Here is a 26,362-nt window from a genome sequence, read left to right on the forward strand (position 1 = left end):
CAGTTTGCTTTTTGTTCACTACATCCATTCCTGCATTCCAGGTTCACACTCACCTCTTCACTTCATGACACTATTTAGGACCTCCTGTCACTTAACGTGGCCTAAAACTTAATAATCCAAAATTATTAATTTGATCATTTATCCTGGACAAGTGGGAATATTGACCTTAACCTTTATAAACCTTTTTTTAAGCTGTTTAAATGGCTGTGCACATCCTTATTTCTGTTTTAAAGGTAGATCATTTAACATGTGGCTCTGTGAGGATAGCAGACAGTATAAAATATGGACCTAGCTACCGTGATGTCAACCGCTGGATTTGGGCTCTACAATCTGAAGCCTCAACTTAGCTTTTTTGGCATCTGCTGTTTTGGGTATTTCTTTTAGCCAGAGCTCCATCCATAGACAGTACAAGTACAACATATAGACACAGATGTCTACTAATTAGTGGTAAGTGACATTCAAATAAAACACTACACCAAAACTGAAGCATATAATTCTTGACTCCTCGGCTACAGACAGCTGACAAATAATATGGTTTCCTATGTCCAATAAAATGCTCCGTGCATCAACGACAGCACAAGCCTGGTGGAATGGTCCACTTAAGTGATTCCACGCAGCAGGTGTGAAGCCCAGCATACACATACTGACTGCAGCTACCTGTTTTGGGATGTTTGTCAGTCAAACTGGTCATACTCTGGCACCCAGGTAAAAAAATAAATACTATACCAACACTAATACTTTCCACAGAGGTAACCTTTTTTTGTACAAGTCAACTTTTTTAAGCTCCAAACTTGTGAGCCACTTTCAAGTGGTCTGTTTCAGTTCACCACCAGCTCTTCCTGTGGATTTATACTGAGTCAAACAACTTGACTCAGTAATAATATATATATATTATTTCCAAAAACCCATGACAAAGAATCCGCTAAGCAAGCTACACAGACAGCTTTCCAGTTGTCTCACTTTCACCTCAGGACCGTACCTCTGGGAAGGAAAGTGTCAGCATGACAGTCAGGGAACACGTCATGCTGCTCTAAATGATTGCTTGCACTAAAAGAAGCGTGGGCTGCACTAATTGCAGCTCTTCCCGACCTCAAAGGCCACAGGATGCCCAAACAGTAAGTGACCATCCAGATTTGGAACACCCCATATTTGGCCAGACAAATTGCAGCAATCAAAGGTTTCCCTCCCAGTTGGTGATTGGCTTCATTGTATAGCTGATATTTTTAAAAATCTCCTATCATGGAACAATCATACGACACCTGGCTAAGGTTCTGCACAAAGCAACGTGTGAGTGTTGCAGGGTGTGATTATGATTAGGATCCTAGACGAGGCAAATGTTCTTAAATTTCTGTTTCATTTTTCTTTCAAAAGAAGGTAAAGCAAACAAAGATGAACTTTACTGAATGGGAAAACAAGAAGATTTAACGGGACATTGGAAAGCAGGTCAACTGACAGCTGATAAAGAGAAAGATAGAGCTGGAAAAACTAATTTGGGAACAACGTGGGGTGAAATTAATGATAGCAGATCGGACAATCAATAAAGTGATTCAACAGAGTAACAGAATTGCTAAAAAGACAGACTGACCTAAGCATTCTAATTTTTCAGTTTGAGCACTCTCTGCATGCACGTTAGTCCTTCCAACGTGAAGTAGAGACACAATGAGGCGGCAGGCCCTTAACAAAATGACATCATTGCTTAGGAGACATCATTCTAAAGCAGTGTCTTTAAATATGATATGTGGCACATCTGAAGCATCTGATTTTTGTTGTTGTTATAACCCAGTGCTGTATTTAATAAGCTCTGTGAAATAAGCATTATAGCACTCACAGGAACACATTTATTTTCACCACAACATATAATGTGATCAGAATGAACTCTTTTAATAAACACACAAAGACAACGGGCGAAGGGGAGAAGGTTTGACTGTGTAGTTGGTCAATCTAGAGAACAAAAACAACATTTATTTGGAGTCCTCTTCCCTTATCGTGTTGGTGTCTATATTCCAGTCTTTTTTTAAAGATTCTTGTAAAGGATACACCTGTGCATCCACACTAATACCTCCTCCGGGAAGCCTCCTTTCTCCTCTCTGCCGAGATGCATTTTAGAAATTGAGACCTTCAAGATGGCACAGTGAGATCAAGTTTTCCATCTGGCAGGAAGGCAGAGAACGGAGGAGGTGAAGGAGGCGGCACAGATGAGAAATGAGGAAAGGCTCACAGAATGCACACAACAATAGAGACAGACACAGACAAGGAAGTACTTTGTGACAGGGGAAAGGTAGAAACTGTATGTAGTGCAGGGGTGGGCAATCTCAGTCCACGACGGCCGGTGTCCCTGCAGGTTTTAGATCTCACCTTGGGTCAACACACCTGAATCACATGATTAGTTCGTTACCAGGCCTCTGGAGAACTTCGGGACATGTTGAGGAGCTAATTTAGCCATTTGGTGTTGGTTCGAGGACACATCTAAAACCTGCAGGGACACCGGCCCTCGTGTAAATGGTAAATGGCCTGTATTTATATAGCGCTTTACTAGTCCCTAAGGACCCCAAAGCGCTTTACATATCCAGTCATCCACCCATTCACACACACATTCACACACTGGTGATGGCAAGCTACATTGTAGCCACAGCCACCCTGGGGCGCACTGACAGAGGCGAGGCTGCCGGACACTGGCGCCACCGGGCCCTCTGACCACCACCAGTAGGCAACGGGTGAAGTGTCTTGCCCAAGGACACAACGACCGAGACTGTCCAAGCCGGGGCTCGAACCGGCAACCTTCCGATTACAAGGCGAACTCCCAACTCTTGAGCCACGATCGCCCCATGGTGGACTGAGATTGCCCACCCCTGATGTAGGGCCTTCACCTTACGACAGGAGCGTCCAACTCCAGGCCTCAAGGGCCGGTGTCCTGCAGGTTTTAGATATCACCCTGTGTCAACACACCTGAATCAAATGATTAGTTCATTACCAGGCCTCTGGAGAACTTCAAGGCATGTTGAGGAGGTAATTTAGCCATTTAAATCAGCCTATTGGATCAAGGACACGTCTAAAACCTGCAGGACACCGGCCCTTGAGGCCTGGAGTTTGAAATCCATGCTTTAAGATATAAAGCGCCTTGAGGCAACTGTGATTGTGATTTGGCACTATACAAATAAAATTGTAAACGTGATGATAAGCACACACAGCAAGGAGGTCCCATGTTTGATCCCACCCACGACTCGGTTGGGGTCTATCTGTGTGGGGTTTGTGTGAGTTCTCTCTGGCCACTTTGGATTCCTTCTAAAAGTCCAGTGTTTCCAATGTTTCACGTCTAGAGTCATAGTTTGTGAATATGGGCTGCATGCATTTTGTGCTTTCACAATATTTATATAACACTTAAGGCTTTATGATCAAAAGGAAAAAATGAAAATGTCATTCTCTGCAATATGGAACCTTTAATGAATCTGTTTTTGTAACCAGGACACATGAAAGTGGTTGCCAGATGGTCCAGGGCTGAGTGCGTCTCACCTGAGTGCCCATTAGTTTGTGGAGGAAAAAAATGTGTGGGCATTGAAGCACATCAGGCATGTGTATGATTTCCCGAATGTTTTCTTTTTTTAATTAATCCTCATTCGAAGATAATTAAAATGAAGCCCTAAAATTTTACTATATTTTTAATTAGGAGGAAACTTTGGAAACTCTCTTGAATGCAGTTATGGGTTAACTGCTGAACTAACATGGAACTGGCATGTAGTGAAATGATCTGGTGCTAGCCACTGCAGCAGCTCAGCTGCTTTCAAACCAGCTATTAAAGTTTCATTCCCTTTATGCAGGAAAACAGCATGCCCTGCATATTCAAATGGATCCGCTCCAGGAGAAGCCAAGCCACATGTTTCTAAACAGCATTACATTTTCTGACAAGTGAAATGTTCGAGGATTTCACATATTCACAAAAAGAATCCTTGAACAAAAAGCCACAAAAGGGAAACTTGGACCTCTGTTTAATTACTTGTGGGATATGAAATAACGGCACTAATTACACGAACTGTAGCAGTGTAGGAATGTTTTTGGAAAACAAGAGATAACCGTTTTCTGCTTTCTAGGAACAAGCATTTGATCCTTTTTTCGTGACTCAGAGAAGTAAATTGATTAAACCTCACTTCAGTGCTTGTTTGAATCATGCACACACATAAATCACTCATTTCTGCTTAATAGAGCTGCGGTATTTTAAAACTAAATATTACAGCAAACACAAATTGGTCACGCAGGCTGAGGTTTTGGATGGTGGCCATTTCGTTTTGGTGTGCATTCCATAACTTTGCCTTTTGCATGTTTGCCTCTCTGGAGATGGTTTAAAAGAGGAGGACTTGCTGTTTACACTTTTATTCTACTTTAGTTTCTTCGAACAGTTGGTCTACATCTGAAGGAAAGTGGACAACAGATGAATAAAACGGGGTCTTGTGGCCCTGTGGGACCGAAATCTTGTCTCAGAAGCACCCAGCTGAGCATGTGGCACACTGCACAGCTTCATCACTGAGCCTTCCCTTCAGACTCCCTTCACTCTGTCGAAAGAAGCACTGAGTTGGAGCCTTTTTTAAAATGAAAAGGTCAGAGTTTCAACCGCACCCGTGTCGACGACACCCCTTCTTTCCCTTTACTCATGCATGCACACAGGCACATCGCACACATAAGCCCACAGACACACACACGTACACAGGGCCAGCCCAAAGATGATCTTCAGTTTACCTCCGAACACAGATGTTTCTCAGCTTGACAGACTGAAGCTAATGATCCTTTTTAACACATTTCTGCTTGCATGTTAACTCGGTACAGATGAAACAAAACAGTAACATATGTATTTAAATAAGCAAGGACTCCGAGCTTGAAATATCTCTCTTCATCACAAGAGCTGTTTTTTTCAGGAAGCAACTGAAAAGTGAAAAGTGGTTAAAAAAAATCACACAGATAATTACAAGAAGTCTGCAGCACATTTTCTCCTTTTTTCCCCCCACACAGCAAAACAGTCTAGAAATATCAAGTGAGTCACGATGCTCATTACCTTTCCAAATATGATCCTTCCAGCACTTATTTCCTGTAAGGGAGAACTGTTATGGGGACGTGAACTGCTAATGCAGTACTGACTCTCATATCAAATTTCTAAAACAAATTAGGAAGGGATGCTTTGCTTTAATGGATTTCTGTCACCATCACTGACCAATGGGTATTGTTTAAAATATAAGATTTTTTTTTATTTAGAAACCCCAAAACTTGAAAGCTAACAAATCTATATTACTAACAAAGACATTGAAACACTGAACACATTTTGTTTCCACATCTTTCCACAGTACTGTGCAGAAGTCTTGAGCCAACATCTTATTTCTTTAATTTTTTAAGGAAAAATGGAAATAGGTGTAGGAATGAATGGAAGGAAGAAAATTAATATTTGGCATGACCACCTTTATTCTTCAATAAAGCCTGAACTCTCTCAGTCAAGCATTCTTTTAATTCCTTAAAACAGTGATTAGCAATAGTTCCTCCCATGTGGGGAAGCCTATCCATGACTCATAGTGTTCCACTGTGTGTTTTTCTATCCAAGTGCTTTTACTGCATTGGCAGTGTGTTTGAGATCATTTCCTTCTTTAAACGTTGCTTCTTTTCAGCCACCCTTGCATTGAGATTTCCTGATGAGGTATCAGTGAATAATAGATGGATCAACTGCATCTCTCAGGTCCTATGTCCTCGCTGGACTTTTCTCTATTTATTAAAAACATGAGTTCCAGATTCAAGATTCAAAAATACACTGCGTGCCATGCTGAGATAGGTCAAGGTTATGGCTAACTGATCTTTGGGATTCGCCTTCTTGGTGGAAGATATACTGTTATGCTTTTCAAAATCTTTTCTTTTAAATTGGACTAAGAAAATATAGTGTGCTTTTATGACAGACTGCTAGTAACTGCCCAAAGATATCTTTTAAAATTGATGATTTGCTAAGCTGTTGATTATGGGAGAACATAGGTGAAAAGGCAGAGCAGTCAAAGTCAAAAGAACAACTTTTAAATGGGTTCAGAAACCCTGTCGAACTACTGCTGAAGACCAAATTCAAAAAGATAAAAAGGAAATCTGTTTCCTTGGAAGCCAAATATAAAGACATATGAGGTGACTTCTTTGTATATGAGGAAATGTTTCTGTCAAAACGTCTGTTCAGGCTTGTTGCTTGTTTAGAATGCATTTCTAGAAATGGTCTTTTTCTTATGCTGATTATAGTTGGGAGAACTTGAAGCACCGGTATCAGCAACTGAATTTATGTATGTGTGCTGCATATTTGTGCTGTGATAGAAGTTAAGATCTAAGAAGTGCAGCGGTTTAGTTCATGTCACCTTTGTTGAGCCATAAGATTGAAAGGTGAAAGCTTAAGAGCTGAAAAGTTGAGAGGTCACATAGTAGTTATTCACAGATGTTACTACAACTTGGAACAGAATGAAACAACATGTTAACTGTCCGAGTGATGTAACATGTTTGTTGGCACAGTCATTCAAGAACATGATACCTACTGATTGTTACATGATTGGACTAAAACTAGCTTTAAAAAATATATCTATTGCAGTATTTCATATTCTCAAGTACTTTCAAAAGCTTGTGATTAATGCAATTAAAAGGGGCGCTTATCTGATCAAACCAGTCTTGATAAATAATCCTTAAACAACTGGTTGTTTATCGATGACATTTTTGATGATATTTTAGAACAAAATACTCATTTTGAGTCTCCCTGCTGTGCAGGCGATGCTCAGGTCATTCACACTTCCAGTCACCACGGCAACAGTCTCACGGACATGTCATCTGCTGAGCAGCATGCTTAGCTGTGGATTGCCTGACCCTATATCTCAGTCAGTCAGTAGTTCAAACAGTACGCAACAACAAACATTTCTCCCCAGTGACCTTCTCTTCATGGCTTCAGCCAAATTGAACAAATCAACTATTTTTTTTCTCCTTATCTACCACATTTCCCTCTTTGTCTCCCTCTTCCACTCTCCCCTTAATTCACCTGTCAGCCTCTCACACCCACAGAAGCTTATCTGTGATGAAAAACACAAGCTCTCTTACCTAATAAAATGGCACCACTTTGTCTGATAATTCTGTTTAAGCAAAGACGGGAAGAACCATAAAGCCTATTCAATACACGGGAAGAGAAAGGGCAAGAGAAAGTAATAGATTCATTCAGTTATCTTTTCCAGAGATTTATGTTTTATGGAATTATAAATTTCACATATGGATTTGTTTATAAGTCCGTGGTGTATCTTCATTTGTTATTATTCCAGGAAACTCTGCTTTTCCCAATATTTGAACTATAGTGTCTCTGCTTTTAGTTAGATTGGGCATTAATCAGCTAGAAGAAGGCAACATTCAATCACAGTCTGCTTTATCCCTCTAGCCAGCAATCAATATCTGAACTGCAATAAGCGTTGTTTGTTGGTTTATAAATCATTTGTCCTTTTATTACCAATTCTAGCCGCAAAAGATTAAGATATTCTATCACTATATTACTCTTTAACCTAATTACTTTATCTAGTTTCGTCTCTGAGCTATTTTGTCCACATTAATTCCAGCTACGGCTACCTGACCTTAGTCACACATACAGTGGGGCAAAAAAGTATTTAGTCAGCCACCGATTGTGCAAGTTCCCCCACTTAAAATGATGACAGAGGTCAGTAATTTGCACCAGAGGTACACTTCAACTGTGAGAGACAGAATGTGAAAAAAAAATCCATGAATCCACATGGTAGGATTTGTAAAGAATTTATTCGTAAATCAGGGTGGAAAATAAGTATTTGGTCACCTCAAACAAGGAAAATCTCTGGCTCTCACAGACCTGTAACGTCTTCTGTAAGAAGCTTTTCTGTCCCCCACTCGTTACCTGTTTGAATGGCACCTGTTTGAACTCATCATCTGTATAAAAGACACCTGTCCACAGCCTCAAACAGTCAGACTCCAAACTCCGCCATGGCCAAGACCAAAGAGCTTTCGAAGGACACCAGGAAAAGTATTGTAGACCTGCACCAGACTGGGAAGAGTGAATCTACAATAGGCAAGCAGCTTGGTGTGAAAAAATCAGCTGTGGGAGCAATCATCAGAAAATGGAAGACATACAAGACCACTGATAATCTCCCTCGATCTGGGGCTCCACGCAAGATCTCATCCCGTGGGGTCAAAATGATCATGAGAACGGTGAGCAAAGATCCCAGAACCACACGGGGGGACCTGGTGAATGACCTGCAGAGAGCTGGGACCAAAGTAACAAAGGTCACCATCAGTAACACACTACAACGGCAGGGAATCAAATCCCGCAGTGCCAGACGTGTTCCGCTGCTGAAGCCAGTGCATGTCCAGGCCCGTCTGAAGTTTGCCAGAGAGCACATGGATGATACAGCAGAGGATTGGGAGAATGTCATGTGGTCAGATGAAACCAAAGTAGAACTTTTTGGTATAAACTCAACTCGTCGTGTTTGGAGGAAGAAGAATACTGAGTTGCATCCCAAGAACACCATACCTACTGTGAAGCATGGGGGTGGAAACATCATGCTATGGGGCTGTTTTTCTGCCAAGGGGACAGGACGACTGATCCGTGTTAAGGACAGAATGAATGGGGCCATATATTGTGAGATTTTGAGCCAAAACCTCCTTCCATCAGTGAGAACTTTGAAGATGAAACGAGGCTGGGTCTTCCAACATGACAATGATCCAAAACACACCGCCCGGGCAACAAAGGAGTGGCTCCGTAAGAAGCATTTGAAAGTCCTGGAGTGGCCTAGCCAGTCTCCAGACCTCAACCCCATAGAAAATCTGTGGCGGGAGTTGAAAGTCCGTGTTGCTCGGCGACAGCCCCAAAACATCACTGCTCTCGAGAAGATCTGCATGGAGGAATGGGCCAAAATACCAGCTACTGTGTGTGCAAACCTGGTAAAGACCTATAGTAAACGTTTGACCTCTGTTATTGCCAACAAAGGTTATGTTACAAAGTATTGAGTTGTATTTTTGTTATTGACCAAATACTTATTTTCCACCCTGATTTACGAATAAATTCTTTACAAATCCTACCATGTGGATTCATGGATTTTTTTTTCACATTCTGTCTCTCACAGTTGAAGTGTACCTCTGGTGCAAATTACTGACCTCTGTCATCATTTTAAGTGGGGGAACTTGCACAATCGGTGGCTGACTAAATACTTTTTTGCCCCACTGTAATGCCCGGAAGCATCAAGCGGCAACGCAGAGATACAGTCTGTAAATTTGTACTCTTACGGGAAATCATAAGCTAAGCTGGTAGCCTCTCTGATTTTCACAGTAATTGATCCACATCGTAATCCTTTGTAAATACAGTATGAATTTACAGATAATAGGGATTAGGATGATTGCATCTGTGATTCAAGAGGTCTGTTTCTATCTAGAGGCCAACTGTAAGGTATTTACAGTAAATATTAGTGGACGTCTCCCCGTGTGAGATAAAACATTTAACAGAAGTCAGACTTGGGGTGACTTCCTGTACATTACCCCAAGATGAATATATAAATAAATTAACCCTCCTTGTCTGCATCACAAGTGAGCACATGTGGGAATCTGCTGTGTTCAGTACAGGACAATGATGTTTGAGGAAATGGAGCCTTGGAGTATAAATAAAAAACTAATAAACAAGGAAAACTACTATATAACTTCATTACTACTATGTAGCTTTGGCAGTTTTCTGCTTCACTGATGAATATATGTATTTATTTTTGTAAAAACTAATCTTTTATTTGCAAGTTGTCAAACATTAAACCTGCTAATAATAACTAGTAGGATCGCCCTTTCACTGTTTGCATTTTTCCTATTTATTCAGTATTGCTTGTTGAGGCAACCATGTGTATTTACTGCCATCTAATGTTGGGATAAAATTGTGATGAAACCAGTTTTCCATGATCTAACTGTATTTCACTGAATATGCAGTGTGCCTGCATGTCGTTGAGATACTCCAACATTTTATTCCTCTTTCTGCTAAACAGAAACCGTTTAATAACCGAAGACAAAAATCCATTTTCGACTTTTATTTTCCATTGCACAGTAATCTCTATCTACAGAATTTCTAAATTTTTGTGGCAGCAGATAAAGTCATAAACATCCATGTGAAAGTTGCATAAAACTGTACAAGAAAATTGGCTACAATGAGAAAAATACTGCAACCCACTGATAACTGTTGAATCGAGGACAGAAGATGGCATATGGCAGATAGACAGGACTCCCTCTTATTGAGTGTGGATCATATCAGGTAGGAATACTGCATACTGTAGTACATGGGCTGAAAAATCAAATTCACTCAAAGATGGGAAAACAAGTATAACATTCAAAGAAATAACAGCTGGATTAAAGGGAAAGACATCAAACGGATATTGGTGGGGGGCTGACTTGTAGCTAAAACAGCTATTTTTCCTGAAGTACTTCGTTTTGTCTCTCTTTTTAAGCTTAGGGGCGAAAGATAGACCAACCAGCCAACATTCACACCACAATGCTTACTGGAAACACAGGAGGCCACACCTGTAGCTGCGCAACCAACGGAGAGAATACAGAGGACAAATGAAGGACTTTTAAATTAAACCAAAATTTAGAGGTCGTCCTCACATATTATCACACATTATCTTACCCTTGTCCTCTTTTTTTCCCTTTTTTACTTAATTGGTGGTTTGAGTTTGTCCACACTTACCTGAACTAGGACATCACCAGCAATGAGTAAACAACCGGAACAAAATATAATAAATCATATCACTTCATTTACATGAACATAACCTTACATACAGACAGAGAAGATGTACAAATACACCCATTCACACAGATGAATACCATAAACATCATTTGAGGTGTGGTGGAATGATAGTGATTTTTATGATCCATCGTGTTATAAATGGCTGAGTTCCTTTGCGACTTTCCATTTCCTGAACCCTGAAAAGTGACAAGGGTGATATATCTAAACTGGATAACACATATTCACATGTACCGTGTGGTTTCCAGACTCGCGGCCAAATGCTATGGGACAACGCAATGGGAAAGGTAAAGCAATTCTTTGGCGTCAGAAAAAAATATGGCCTGTCTCCTCTTTTGTTGCCTGAGCAACTTCGGCATTTACTTTCCACTTAGATTGTCAAACTATTTACTTATATACAAATAAAGGTTAAAAGCCCGGCAGACAGATACATCACATTTGAGTTCGACTGCAAACATGGAAAATAGAAACAGGATAATAATGAAGATAACACCAAACACAGCTGTCTCCTCCACCTCAGTAAGTAAATATTAAAAGGAATCACACGTACAGACAAGTGTGAGCAAAACACAGAAAAAATTTAAAAAAAAATACACGAAAAAAGTTTCAAATATGTCCCTTTGAAAGATTACTCAGCCATTTTCTTGTTTTTATCCCACCTGTATGATTACTGTTAGGATTTATGCTTGCAATGTATGTAATCCAATACTGATACTTGGCTATTTGTGTATTTAACGCTGATTTCATCAAACCACCGAGCTCGTGACATCGGAGACAGAGCGAGCAAGTGGGAGGCAGCTCACATTGCATCTGCTAAGTGATTAAATTACATTTTCAGTAAAGGAATAAATGTGTGTGGCTCATACATTCTCTCTTTTAGAATAATAAAAAAAAAAAAAGCTGATGTCACCATGTTACTGAGTCCCAAATATGCCTTTTATATCCTTGCCCTCCTTATAGATTCCAGCCCTTTTCATAAGGAGAAATTAATTTCAGTTGTTAGACAAAAGTCACAAAATGTATTTTCTTTTTCAACAAATTAAATATCATCCACTTTCACAACAATAGAAAAATAAGAGTTTTTCCAATAATATTACTACTAACAATAATGATCATAATACAGACGGAGCAAATAACCCAACAAATAACAAATAGAGGAATGGCGAGAAAAGAAATTCACGCACGCACATACGTTCTCACGCACGCACCCACACACACGGTAACGATTTGAAAGTTTGTCAAATACAGAGGTGAGTCTAGAGATTGAGCAAGATGATGAAATATCCAGTGTACTTCCGAATGAGTTATCCCTGCGACCCTCTGCATAGAGGAGACATCGCTATCGCAGCACTTCTTATACCTCTCCAACGGTGCCTCCTTCGGCCCTCGCGCCCCGCTTCCATCTCCCCGATGAGTTATCCCTTTGTTTTGTACTTGTCACTTGGAAGTGGATACAGCATTGCACATTTATTAGATCTATGTATATATAATGATGTATTTACTTTTTTTTTTTGTACATTTTAATAACTTTTTGAAGTCTTTGCTTCTTCATTACACATTTGTCTTTTTTTTTTTTTTTTAGCCAGTTTGAATATTGGCCACGAGGGTACAGAGTAGAGACAACAGTAAAGAACATTTTGGCAAATGAGAGTGAAGAATCTTCAGGTGCATGGGCCAGTCAGCTACCTCAGAGGAGAGGCTGAACAGAGATAAACAATGAGACAAGAACATAAAAAGAAGACACCATTTATTAAGTTATTCCCTCTGAGGTCGTCTTCCTCTCCTGTCTACCCCTCAGTTCCACCCCAAGACTGAGGTAAGTACAGTGTTTCATCGTTGTGCTAGGGAAGAAAATCCCCAAGTGTCTCAGTGAAGGAGGCTTGGAGGGACGGATGAAGGGACAGACAGATGGGTAGGGGTCACGGTGAGTCCAGATGAGCCAGATGAGGGAGGTCAATCAGACAATGGTGTCCACAGAGCTCTACTCCACCCCTTCCACCAATCAGAACTGGTACCACTTTTTGTCTTTGCACTTTAGCATCATCTGGAAACAAAGAACACGTAGTCATGGGAACATGGTCCAAATGATCGGGCAGTACCACAAAACCATCACGTCTCTCTCTAAAACCACTTCCATTTGCTGTTGATAAAGTTAATTTTATGTAAGAATGTATATGAATTTGCTTTGATTTTGAATTTTGTTTACTTGGTCAGTCAAACACTGTAAAGAACAGGGGCCCTCACATAATTTTAGAAACCGTTTCCATTCTGAAAGAAATCTACAATTTGAGTAAGTTTCTTGGTTACATACTGCCCTCTACTGGTTAAATAGTGTCAGGTATTACATGTAATATTTCACAGTAACTGCTTTGCTGTGTAAAATATTTTATGGAGGGTCAAGACTGGTCACAAGCATTTAATTTCATTGTTTATTGTTTGTTAGTAGCACTAATGTACAGTGAGCATTCATGATGTCACATCGTCGCTCTGTTAATTGTGGGTATGAATTTTCAAGCTCGACGTCCTTCTTGACACTTTTGCTCACCTCGTGGGCGTGTTTGGAAAAAGAGTCTGCACTGGCCATCATGGCGGCCGTCCTCTCCTCCAGTTCACCCAGTTTCTGGCCTCTTTCATCTAGTGCTATCCGGGCACGTGCCAGATCACCAACCACACCAGAGGCAGCTCCCTTCATCCCCTCAATGCCACCTGGGCCAGGGATGTGCTGGGCCAGACTTCGCGATGCCCTTCCAGCTGTTACTTCACCAACTGATCGAAGGAAGAAAAGACAGATAAGCATGAAGTGATGGTACATATAGGACAGAAATATACTGTATGTATATCATCAGATACATATTCGGCATACATAGTTCCTCTCTGTCCAGCGACTGTGCACCGCCACCAAACAGGCCTTTGAAGAACCCTCTGTTGGGGGCCTCCGGTGTCTCCACTGGTGTGAAAAGTTCACCCAGCATCTCCTGAAATATTAACACATTTTATAAATACATATATAAAATGTATAAATATAGATAAAGATATATATATACTAGACATATAGAATAGAATAGAATAGAATAGAATAGAATTCAACTTTATTGTCATTGCACATGCACAGGTACAGGGCAACGAAATGCAGTTTGCATCCATCCAGAAGTGCTTTAGTGATATAGATATATTACAATATATATTAGCAATAGTATAGATATGTAAGTATATTACAGAAATGGGTCTATTATGGTATGTTATAATGTACACGGTATGAAGTATGTTGTGAATATTCTATAACTATAAGTATGTACAGGCTGTAGTGAGTACAAGCTATGTACAGGCTATGAACAGGATATAAATATGAAAAACTATACAGACTATGAAATAAATAACTTTACAGAAATCTGAGATATACAGCTATACAGAAATGTGAACTATGGAAGTTGTAAACAGTTGTAGAATTAAAGATTATCGAATGTACAGAATGATTATTTACACAGAGCTATACAGTAGTGCAGTTAAGATAAGTGAGGGTGTAGATAGTTTCTACAGAGGCTATATAAAGTGCTAGTGGTTGTGAGTGGTGGTTCAGTCCATGTTATTATTGTGTGTTTGAGGGTACAGTTGTCCATTGTGGGTGTGTGTATGTTCAGTCCATGAGTTAACGTGGGTCAGATGTCAGGAGGCAGAGTTCAGGAGTCTGACAGCTGTGGGGAAGAAGCTGTTCCGGTACCTGGTGGTCTTAGTCCGGAGGCTCCTGTAGCGCCTCCCAGAGGGAGGGCTATCCCCCAATAATACAAGTCCCTAGCTTGTGAGACACACTGCAGTAAAATCTGGACACGGTTATAAATAGAATAGTTCTCACCATGGATGACTCAGTTCCCCATAGTTATTTCAGGCCAAGCAACTTATGTGAGACAAGTTTCAAACTACTTAGGCTACTTTGGATTAACTCCATTCCTTGCATTCATTTATTGATGTTTTGTGTTCATTAGCTATGACACAGGCAGTAAGTGAGTGTATGACAATATAAAGGTTTCTCCTGGTCCAGGCTTAGGCGTCAGAGCTTTGTGTGCCCGCTGGATATTCAGAGCAGGGTCTGGTGGGAGAAAGAGCTCAGCTCTCAACAAGTGTTCCACAAACTGCAGCACAGAGTTTCCTTCAGAACCTTCTATTAGGCCTATTGATCCATTGATAATATACATTACTGGACAATATACATTTTTCTAGGGCAGCCAGTTTTGTTACAGTGACTGAATTAATGCATCTTTTGTGGCCATGTTCCAACTTTCCATCTCTTCCAAGTGTTTTGCAGCTTCTTTGAGTCTTGTCTTATAGCTAGCTACCTCACCTATTGTTTCTGTCAGTTTTATATTAATGTCTGGAATTCTACCTTCATTTCTTGTTTAATGTCTTTGTTCAGTGGGACAAAATCAGTTCTGAACTTTGCCTTAAGTGAGTGAATTTCTTTAATGATGTCCTGGAAGCCTGAGTGGAGGTGGCTAGCCCCTTCTCCTTCCACATGCTCACCTTGCATGCTGTTTTCCGACTGTCTCCTCTAGCCGGCTCCCCTGTCTTCTTGACCTTCTCCCACCGTTCATGACATTTATTCCACAGTTTAATGATTAAAAATACTTCAGCACTTTTATTTGTGAGTTTTTACCAGGAGCTGCAAACTTATGCTGCCATCCTCTCAGCATCCCCCTTGTGAATTTTGATTAGATAGAGGGAGTTTGGCAGGAGTTTTTCAAAATCTCATTCTGGCATGACAATAGGAATATAGGGTTATGGTATTTCAAAATTCTTCCTGTCTGTTACCCATAGAGACAAGGTTAATTTTAATACGTGAATATTTCTTATAGGTATAAACAAACCAAAACAAAATAGCCTAGGTACTTAGTTGGCTAATGTGTGTCTCCAAGCCATGCAGAGATTTTAAACTGTTTTGCAATAGTAACACGTAGTAGTGCTGTATATAGAAGGCTAATTCACCTGTAGGTTTTCACAAGTGTCCTGACTGTAAGTGATCCTCTGGATCTCAGTGGGGGAGCAGAGGTACATGGCCTGACCCAGGTTAGTAAAGCAGAAAGTCCTGGCTATCCGCATGTCTGTCAAAGGTAGGTAGTTCACATCCATGAGCGGTCTCAATCCTGGCACACTGTATGGGAGGCACAGAAACAATATCAATAAAGTTTCTGACCTACTCTGAACTCTAATTATTTAAACTCAACGTCCATTTTGTTAGGTATACTATTTTGTTAAGGCAAATAACTCATCAGCCAAGATGTGCAGCAAATCCATAGACAGTCAGACCTGCTGAAATACAATCTGAGCATCAGAATGGGAAAAAAGGTGTCAGATTGTCTGGTCTGAATATTTCAGAAACTGCTGATCTAGTGAGATTTTGCCGGACAGACGAAACTAGACAATAACCCAAGATCAGCAGTCGTCTGAGTTGACAGGAAGGAAAGAGTAACTTGCAAAAACAAAAAAAAACAAACTCTGGTTATAAACAAGTTATGCAGAGAAAGATCTCTGAATGTACAACACGCTGAACTTGAAGCAGATGGGTTACAGTAGCAGAAGACCACACTGGATGTCAATCCTGTCAGCTGAGAACAAGAAACCAAGGCTATATTTTGTAGCCCAAAACTGAACAATAAAAGACTGGAAATTGTTGCCTGGTCTGACGAGTCATGATTTCTGCTGCGACATTCGGATGGTAGGATCAGGTGTTGGCATAAACAACATGAATGCACGGATCCATCGTGCTTTATATCAATGTTTCAGACTGATGGTGGGGGCGTAATAGTGTGGGGATAATTTTTGGCACACTTTTGACCCCTAAGTACCAACTGAGCATTACTGAAATGCTACAGCCTGCCTGACCATTGCTGCTGACCATGTTCATCTCTTTATGAACACAGTGTAACCATCTTCTGTTGTTTCCTTCCAGCAGAATTACACACCCTGTCACAAAGCTCAAGTCATCAGACTAGTTTCTTGAACATGACAATGAGCGGTGTAATGAGAGATTCACGTCATAAATGTGTAGCCGACAAATCTGGTCAAACTGTGTGATGCCAATTCCAATATGGACCAAAACCAAAAGCTCTTAAGATGGAATGTTTCCAGCATCTTGCTGAATCTAGGACATGAATAATTAAGGAAGTTCTAAAGGCAAACACTTTTCCAAACCAGTAAAAGCAAAGTGTACCTAATAAAATGTCCAGCATTGCCTGGTGTTTGGCACTTTATCCTTGCTTTTAACATAGTCCAGAAAGAGCCTGTATTATGACACAAAGTCTGAATTCTAAAAATGAAGTCCAAAGTGTGAAAAAAAGTGAGAATGCTGAGATTAAAGTTCGAATTCTGAAAATTCAGTCTGGAAAAAAAATTTATTTCTAAAATCAAAGTCCAGATTCTAAGTAAAAAATCTGAACTTAAGATCTGAACTAATTAAAGTCTGTATACTATAAAAAAAACACCTCTGGATTTCGATGAACAGGTGCAAATTATGACCAAATTAAATTATGACCCCAATTTTTGTATGTACCTGTCCTCTTTCTCACCATATGGCAGCTTTCGCTGTACACAGTTTACAGATTTTGTGTGGAAAGTCTTTGCAACAAGCACAAATATGAGCAAAATTATTTGCTCTCCTGCTTCTTTTGTTAAGTCAATTCCAGTTCATGTATATAAATATATAGACATGCCATGCATGATAGAGGGGAGAGCAAACATTCTTAATTCTAACTGCATGTATTGGTTGAAACATTGCCTGACTTTAGATGTAGCCTTACCTGAGGGTCATGATGTGGCCGTTGGCACAGAAACAAGCCACGCACATGCCTTGGTTCATCTGCACCACATCTGCCCGTAAGATGAAGGAGGTCTCTGTGATACTGTGTTTATAGATGCAGGACTGGGAAGGAAGGGCAATGACTTTGGCCTGTTTCTCTGAACACACTACAGCATACTGGCTCTCATTGAGGTCCTGGGAGGTGGAAGGGGACACTGAGACGGGCCGGCGCTTACGGACTTTTTCTCTTTCTTCGCCGTCTGCTGTAACGTTGGGTTCATACCAAGGCTCATATGCAGATGGCAGCTGAGAACCCGTGGAGTCTATAAAGGCCATCCGCAAGATGCTTCCCTTCAGCCGTACCAACATACCTGGTGAACAGGAGGAAAAAAATCTATTGGAACATTATATTTCCAGAGGACTGCTGCATTTTGGAAATGCTTAGTGTGTTCTGGTGAAAAATGACTCCAAAGTTCAGTGATGGACGCCGAGATAATGCCATTCAAAATAAGTATCAGGCTAGACACTGGCTGCCTCAGATTTTTAAATACAAAAACTAAAGTTTTGACTGAATATATCGATAGGAAATTACAAGTTATCAAGGCCTTCATATCCTTTATATCTTTAAGACACTCCTGCAGTTTAGTAGAGGACAAGTAGAGGACAAAAGAAGAAGAAGAGGCAGGCCTAAAAACTTACACACAGAAGTAGAACAATATATGAAATTCGTTTCTTTGAGAAACAGGAAAAATCTAAAATATACACATGATAAACAGTATAATCCAATGATCTGCATATGATCACACCGTATATTTAAAACAACTATTTTAAGAACTTTTGGAATTAGTCATAAGGTCAGTAATTAGTAAATAAATGACTAAAGTGCCTACTTTAAAGTAATGGTTTGATTAAAGCCACCTTAAAAGCCTCTGGTATGTAGCCTATTAGCAGAGATAAATTGGTCATACTGTATTTATGTGTACCATTTTTGGTCCATTTTCACTTAAACATTTAAAAATCATTGTGTACTGTTTTTCCTTAAAATTTACAGAGTGGGTTGCCAAGTTTGGTCTTTATTGCCGTTAAAAAAAACAAAAAAAACCTCTCACACTCTAATTTCCCTCCCTCCCTCCCATCTGAGATTGCTTTACCCACCGGCAGGTGAAAGGATAACTGGCTGCAGTTGCCGTTGCTCTCCAGCAGGTGGCAATGTGAGAGCCAGAACCAGGACAGTTCCCAGGGAGGTGCCCACATACAGGCAGGGTGTCAAAATGCTGTCCCCCTTCCGAGCGAAAGTCTCACAGAAGTGGAATGAGCTGATGGCCTCTCGTGCTTCCTTATCGATGCTGGTGACACTGGACGAGCGTGAGCGGCTGAAAGAGTTGTCCCGGTGGTCTAATGGGTTGGCACCCCGCGGCGGGCATACAGACAGGAGGACAGTAAGGAGAAAAAACAGAGAGGTAAAGCACCTGCAAAAAAGTATTATTGCAAGACAGACAATGGAGAAGTTGGCACAAAATATGCTAAAAAAAAATAAATAAATAATGAAAAAAATAGAAACATAACAATCACTAGCTTCTTACTGCCTTAAAAGAAAGAGTTTGGAAGTTAAATGCAAATGGATTTACACTTTTCAAAGCAAATTCAAGGCATACCAGTAATAGCATTTTTATTTGTTTATAAATGATTGATTTTAGTACTGATAATGTAGATACTGGAAATTGAGAGAAAGAAAGTCGACTCGCACTTTTAACAGCTAGTGGCAAAATAAAAGTAAATAGTTAGTGGTCTTGTCTTTCTAGGAAAAACAGATCTCATAAGTTGAATTGCCTTTTTTAACAGAGCAGCATCATTTAAGACCTATTTGTTGATGATTTAACATCACTGCAGTTCCCTTACATTATACAAGAGCCATCAATTTAACACAATTTTATTACTATAAAATAAACCAGCTGTTTGGCACATTACGAAAGTTAAATGTGCATAACACTGAGATCATTAAACAAGCATACAGGTGAATATCTTATTTTAAACCCATGAAACCTAACAATATTCCATGTTTGGGAAGAAGGTTGTACAGAAAAAAAGTTGTATTGATATTATTTTATTTTATTTTATTTTTTTTGAAGGACCAATCAGACAGAGAAAAGAAAGCCATGAAAAACACACAAGAGAAAAGAAAAGCTGCAAAAGTTACACAAAGCTTTAGAGTGAGATGGGGTGTAAAAAGTTTAGCTTAGCACCACTGACCTCTGCTTTAACCCCCACCATGGTCAAAAGAAGTGTGAGCAAGGGTTCATTTCCAACAATTTGATTGAGTTCAATCATTTTAATTCAGTTCAGATCAGTGCTACTTTTGATGCATGCAAACTAAAGAGAACAGTTGCACAGCTTGCCAATTTTGAGACTAATAACCAGAAAAAAAACTGGACTAATGTAAAGTGATGGAGTCCAGTCAGAGCGAGAAAAGTATATTGCATTTCATACAAATTGTTTGGAGACACGAAGTCAAGGCTTACCCAAGTCTGGCTTTAGCTCAGTAGGCAAGCTTAATTTCCGTGACATCTTTGCTGGAAAAAAGAGAACATCCCTCTTTACAAACACATGTCTAAGCTAACACACGATGCCATGCAAAGCTAGTTAATCTAGCATTGGAGTAGGACTGTGCACACACCTGAAATACACCAAAATGACAGAAGACTGTTGAACAAGTGCCAAGGGATTGTTTTATAGAATAGGAGAGCCAAAATGCTTTAGACAGGAGGAGACACTGCATAAGGATTAAGAGACGACCCTCTGTATCACAGAGGCATGCTGTTACAGACTAAACAAAAGAGGTGACGTCTGTTTGCACAATGCCCTGAAAGACAGGACAGGTAAGACACACGTCAAAACTGCACGGCCATTCAGGACCTTCATGCCAAAGGAGCATGCAGCAAGAAGAAGGAAGTAACAAGAAACAAAAAATGAACCAGAGATGGAAGAAAACATAGTGAAAAGGATGGTTAAACCTGCTGCTGGTTATATACTTTCAGTACTAGTTTGTAAAGCATTCCATCTTTCAGAAGAGTGAATATAAATAGCAGTGAATGAAAGTCCTAAATATTATTTTCTCTGTCTGTAGGAAAAAGAAGAAGGACGATAAAATGAGACATTCAGGTAATAGAGTTATGACTGTCTTGCAATTTAAACTGCCAGAAACAATACATAAAGAAATCCATACAAGTTCCTTTAAAAAAACTGCAACATTCGTAATACCTTCAAGTATTTGAGTTGAATTTGATTATTTTGGCTTTTTATCATTAGCGTTTTATTTTTTAAGCTAAGTGGAGAACATAAAATCTTGCTGTTGCCCGTCTACGGTACTTATGAAGGTGTAGACCAACTTTTAGAGCCCAAAACGTGCATATGCTATCCATACATGCATTATTTATCCAGATGATTTGATTTCTGTTCTCTAGTATGCTGGAAATTGGGGGAATTTTATTGACTTTATCAAGATTTTTTTAAGCTAAACTAAAATACTGAACTCACATATGTGGGTTTTGGGGATATTGTAAAAATATTGCACTGTGAATAATCAGGTGTTAAAAGGACTCAGGAGGACAACATCAGTTTCCGGACCAGGCTAAGCAAAGACAAATAATCCAGCACAAACAAAGCAGCCACAACATTAAAACTATTTACGAGACGTTGTTAACAACAATTATCTTGTACTCTGAAAAGCTGGCTCTCAACAGTCACGTGAACGTTACTTTGGCATGGTTCACCCACCTTCACATTGCTAGAGACCAAGTATATCGGACATGACGACAGCAATCCCCAAACTTTGCCTCCTGATGTTCACGTGGACGTTACTTTGGCATGTTTCACCCACCCTACACTTTGCTGGAAATCAAGCGTATTGGACATGGCAACAGCGATCCTGAAAGGCAGAGGCCTCCCCAGAAGTGCAGAAAGTGATCAGCAATAGCTCAAGCAGCATGTCAATGAGCCCAAGATGTTGAACTCCCAATACCCATGGGATGTGCCTGAGTAAGCCTGATCAACAGAGGGCTCCACTGTCAAAATGTGAGACACTAAAGAGTCAGGGCTGCTATGTCATCACAATGACCAAAAGAAATTTGTGCAGGTGGTTTTAATGCTGTCGCTGATTGGTGTGGATATTGTACTTACTCACTGTCACTTGTATGAGATACCGAATCCTTCCTTTGCTAATCCTCTTTTTTGACTTGCTCACTTAGTTTAAATGTACTTTTACAAAGTTTTATCAACACACACTGAAGTTGGACAAAGACAAAATCAGACAGACGAATTGCTCTCTGTTCAATGGTATCATCAAACTTCGTACAATTAGTTGGGACAAGTATCAGATGCAGGCACATTTACAATATGACACTCGTGCTACATACATGTAGCATGCAATATGTACAGTATATTTGACAAGTAAGGTGTCTCAAGAAAACTGCAGTCCCACCGTCCTTCCAGGTAAGCTTTTGCTTCACAAGCTCTGAATCCTTAGAATATAGTTTTCGTATATTACTCTTCTGTGCTCAAATATCAAATATGAGCATCTTGTCATTTCAAATGAAGAATACTCATTTATGTTAAAATACAAAGTGGCTTCAAAGATAGTTGAATAGAAGCTAACCCAGGAGTATAGAGGAACGTCAGCTCTCTGTTCCCTACTTTAGTTCTTCCCACTGTGGTGAGTATGGACAAAGGAAGACAGAGACACTTTCTCCACAAAAAAAAAAAAAGGAAACAAAACAGGGGCACCAAATCTAGACCACGTTTTTTCCTGCCTAAACAGCCTCTGATAGACATTTTTGCCCAATCTTACCTCCTCTACCACCTCCATTGTAGAATTGGTGTAGATTGCTGTTTGACATCAAGACTTTTGAGGGTGTTGGGGAGGAGGGAGGAGTAAAATAGAGTAAATGCGCAGTTAGAAAAACACCCATTTTTACCCCATTACCCCAGTGCGTGTGTGTATTAGCACAAAAACTGAGTAAATATTTATTTGGTCAACTATTTCTTTGTTGTAACAATGCTTCTTGGCAAAAAATCTTGGAGAGGCAGTTTTTTTTACCCTTAAGTGATGCCACATTTGTAAGGAAAATGCATTTGGAAATCCCCCATTATATGGATGTTGGCCCTCAATTTGGAGATTGTACTAAGGCTCACTCAAAATGGTTTTATGGAACACCAGCTTAAAGTTGCCCTGTGGCTCTATCCAGATCAGTCAAATGTGGCACAACCCATACTCTGCTGCTCAACCCACAAATGCATTTTCCTTACAAATGTGGCACCAATTAAGGGGAAATAAACAGGCTTTCCAAGATTTACTGCCAAGCATAGTTAAAACAAAGAAATAATCAACCAAACACAGATGTGCTTACTTGTTCTGAGCAGAAATTGGCTTGTAATGTCAATGGCACCTTTCTTTTTGAAGGAACACTGATTTCACTAAGACATCCTGTCTTCTGATGTAAATTATTCTCGTACAATGTAAAGAACTGGGAAATAAATCAAGCCAGGCCATCCACATTTACACTGTATTTAAGTCTAAAACAAGCCATCCTACAAACGTTACATTATTCCTCTGCAGAATTCATACCACAAATACTCAAAGAGAGACAGAGAGAGGAAATAAACAAAAATCTAAAACAAACTGGCTCACACTTAAAACCTAGATTACAAAGAGAGTTTTGTAGGAAAGCACTCTTTTTCTCTCCCTGTCCCATGAGTATAGCAAAGCAGACAGATGTATCACATCACAGTCTGGTGGCACCAGACACAGAGACTGGGACAGCCATCATACCTGGAAACAGCAGCAAGCAGACTCTGTGATTTGTTTTCTGTCTGACCTTTTTAAAAAGCTCCTTATTTTCATCGTGGTAATGCCAAGTTACCCATAATGAGATAAACCTAGGCTGTTCTCTCTTCAAGCGCCTTCAGATGAAATACTAATGACGCAGATTAAGATGGAAGCAAGTAAAAGAGCAACGGGGAATCTTGTTCCTGCATATCACAAAGCAGTAGATCATCAAAAGGCTGAATATTTAAAATCAGAGGTGGGATAGTGCAGCATAAAGTGGATTGTGTTTTTGTTCTAGTACATTCTATTGAGTTTGCTGTCTAAATGTCATATACACACAAAAACTGCTTAATTTGGCAATACATTTAGACGAATCTGCTTCAATACACTGCATCCGGACACAGGGAAATGTTGAAAGACGCACCCTTATCGAAATCCAAGTTAAAAATAATCAAGAATCTTGGCATGCAATATATTTGTGAGTATCAAAAAGCATGGAATTTCAGTGCTACGGAATATGTGAAGCCCCTTTTCCTACTAATATTCATGTAAATGAATAGGTTTCTCTACCAGAATGCAGAGTTTGGTTTTCCCATAATTTCGAGCAGCCTCAGTGAATTACCATCAGTCCCCGGATGCATTTACAGCCTATGTAACCCAGTTTTTCAGAATACAGAGTGAGATTATAAATGACGTATTCCCCTTTTTTCAACTCTGCAAAGTGGTAAAAAAAAAAAAGAAAAAAGCATGGACATATGGCAAAACTATTATAAATCCATAAATGTGAAATATTTAACCGAAACAGTGCATTTTTAAAGAAAGAGGTTGAATGAAGCCAAACACGTGAATGACTCAAAAAAGAAGAAACTTCTAGAGTTCAAGTTTGATGAGCAACAACTTCATTACAACATTAATAACCGTAAAGGCTATTTTGAAACATTAATCTTCCTCCCAGCACACGTAAGTGGTTTTCTAGGTATATTTCTGACTGCTTTACTGTTTGGTTGTTATTTCTGCTATATTCGCCACTCCTCTCTTTCAATGACAAGCTGAAAGATATGTTACCTGAAGTAGGCGACTTGCAGCGGTCCTCCGATGTAGCCGAGCCTTCATTGATGTCACAAAGACCTGTATGAGAGATGACATAATCAAAACAAAAATCAGGTGGATTTTCAAAAAAAAAAAAATATTGGCTGTTCGCTCTGCGTATGCATAAAAAATATGTTTCTTTAACTTTATATTTTAGTGTCGCCTTGGCTAGGATCTATGTGCAGTCTCATCCGCCATCTGTCAGAGACTATCAAGGTCTCTAGTTTTCTTTATCCAGTTTTAAATGCTACTTCCTCCCTTTCCCGCATGCATGTTTGAGTATAAGTGTGTTTATTTGTGTGTGACATTGTTCTGTGAGGCAGAAAGCCAAGCAGACAGAAGTCCCTATTGGCAGAGCAACACAGCTGGATGCCTGATTACTGCTCACACTTGCCAACCACTGACAAGTGCCAGCCCACTGCTCACCAGTTAGTGACACCAGATGCTCTGCGAGTATTTAATGTGAGCCTTTTTGTGAACATTCGGATGTTTACACATACAGTACTTTGAGTCTTTACTTGCATGTGTGGTTGCTTTGCATACAGCATAAAAATCTCTCAACCCACGTGGACACACTTTGCTAAATTCATTAATCAAACTTTTGCTCAAGTATGGACAGGAAACTGTCGTGACGTTGCGGCAGTATCAAAACATGCACTGCTGTTTTCTGACACGTGGTGGCAGTGTGTCCTTACTGGAAAGGATACCGTTCGCTGTCCGTGGTAGACAATAGTAAAAAGGAAGGGATGCGTGGAAAAGGGATGGGCTGCGAGAGAGTGGGTATGTGAATGAGAGGCAAAGAGAAAGAGAGAGGCGGATAAACAAAGAGAGAAAGTCAATCGAAGCACAAAGAGAGAGCGAGTATTTGGTCGTCATCGCTCAATCATGCGTCAGCATTGTAGACTAAGCAAGAAAGAGAGCATCATTGTGCATTCAAAGCGTGTCGTCACTTTATTCATTCTCATATTTGCATCAGTTTACAGTTTAGAACGGGAACTAAAGAACTGTGGGGTGAGCTGTTCTGGCCAAAAAAAAAAAAAAAAAAGCTGTAATGCTCAGAAAAATGAATAAAATGTTTTTCTTTCTGGCTTCAATCTTCTCTCTTTTTATTACCTCCAGAAGGCTGTCGCGTCTTTCTTGGCGACCGGGGCTGTCTCTGGTAGGGGTCATTAGAGCCATAAAGCTCGACCGTCCCCAAGTTGAGGACTACTGTCTTCTGGATGTAGTCCACCACTGCCAGACCGTTACTGTTGCCAAATACCACTCTGGGGATTGGCAACAAAGTAAAGAAGAAGTGGGAAGAAAAGGAGGGGTGAAAGTTTTTAAAACAAGAATAACGGAAAGTTACAGTTAGGAGATTTGATTTTGTTTTGGAATACGTAAACATTGTAGTTGAAGCCCAAAATCAGGTGGAATCTCTTAAATTCCCGTAGCTGCTGAACTGTGTCGACAGGACTTGAGCAGTAACTTCTTGAACAGCACCGGTATCTGTGACGATTTTGCCTGCAATTTGATTTGCGCTAACTTTGCTAATGTTGCTTTTTACCTTCAGATTAAGCGTCTTAACATAAATAGCATAAATCCCAGCAAAGTCCCAGAAAATGCTTCTAGTTTCAGTTAAGGCTTGCGTGTACTTACAGGCCGTAGGAGGAATTGACGGCCAGACTTGTGATCTGCTGAGGAGGCTCTCCACTCACCCACACTAACTGGACCACCAAATCTACCTGGTAACCTGGAGACTGCTTCAATGGAGTACTGCGCACTCTGTGGATGAAAGGAGGCCATAGACAAAAAAAAAGGTTTCATAAAAAGAATGACGAGGGGCGCAGCTGCGGTTGTGAAGCTGTTGTGTATTGAGTGGCTGCAGGGGAATGTTGGGGAGGCTGTGGCTGAGAAT

General features: G+C 40.1%; 1 protein-coding gene and 1 long non-coding RNA gene across 7 annotated transcripts in view; one reads left to right on the forward strand and one right to left on the reverse strand.

Moving 5' to 3' along the window:
- Positions 1-10,043: 10,043 nt before the first annotated feature.
- The window catches only part of stxbp5a (syntaxin binding protein 5a (tomosyn)), a 102,758-nt gene continuing 86,439 nt past the window's right edge, over positions 10,044-26,362 (reverse strand). For 3 of the 6 annotated variants that reach the window (XM_082506757.1, XM_082506754.1, XM_082506759.1), the window contains 11 exons: positions 26,104-26,229; positions 25,579-25,730; positions 24,442-24,504; positions 22,399-22,452; positions 20,075-20,125; positions 18,711-18,992; positions 17,557-17,926; positions 15,746-15,911; positions 13,632-13,743; positions 13,314-13,534; positions 10,044-12,812 (listed from right to left, as the gene is read on the reverse strand). In XM_082506757.1, the coding sequence (XP_082362883.1) occupies positions 12,771-12,812; positions 13,314-13,534; positions 13,632-13,743; positions 15,746-15,911; positions 17,557-17,926; positions 18,711-18,992; positions 20,075-20,125; positions 22,399-22,452; positions 24,442-24,504; positions 25,579-25,730; positions 26,104-26,229 (1,639 nt within the window). In that variant the 3' untranslated portion in view covers positions 10,044-12,770. The remainder of the gene's footprint in view (positions 12,813-13,313; positions 13,535-13,631; positions 13,744-15,745; positions 15,912-17,556; positions 17,927-18,710; positions 18,993-20,074; positions 20,126-22,398; positions 22,453-24,441; positions 24,505-25,578; positions 25,731-26,103; positions 26,230-26,362) is intronic. The other 3 variants (XM_082506755.1, XM_082506758.1, XM_082506756.1) reach the window with 3 other exon arrangements.
- LOC309689993 lies at positions 18,937-26,192 on the forward strand. The gene is made up of 3 exons (XR_014271578.1): positions 18,937-19,015; positions 20,680-20,714; positions 26,106-26,192. It is a non-coding gene; the product is annotated as an uncharacterized lncRNA (long non-coding RNA).

The sequence above is a fragment of the Aulonocara stuartgranti genome (genome assembly GCF_965226115.1).
Source record: "Aulonocara stuartgranti genome assembly, chromosome: 15".
In the NCBI taxonomy this organism is placed as follows: domain Eukaryota; kingdom Metazoa; phylum Chordata; class Actinopteri; order Cichliformes; family Cichlidae; genus Aulonocara; species Aulonocara stuartgranti.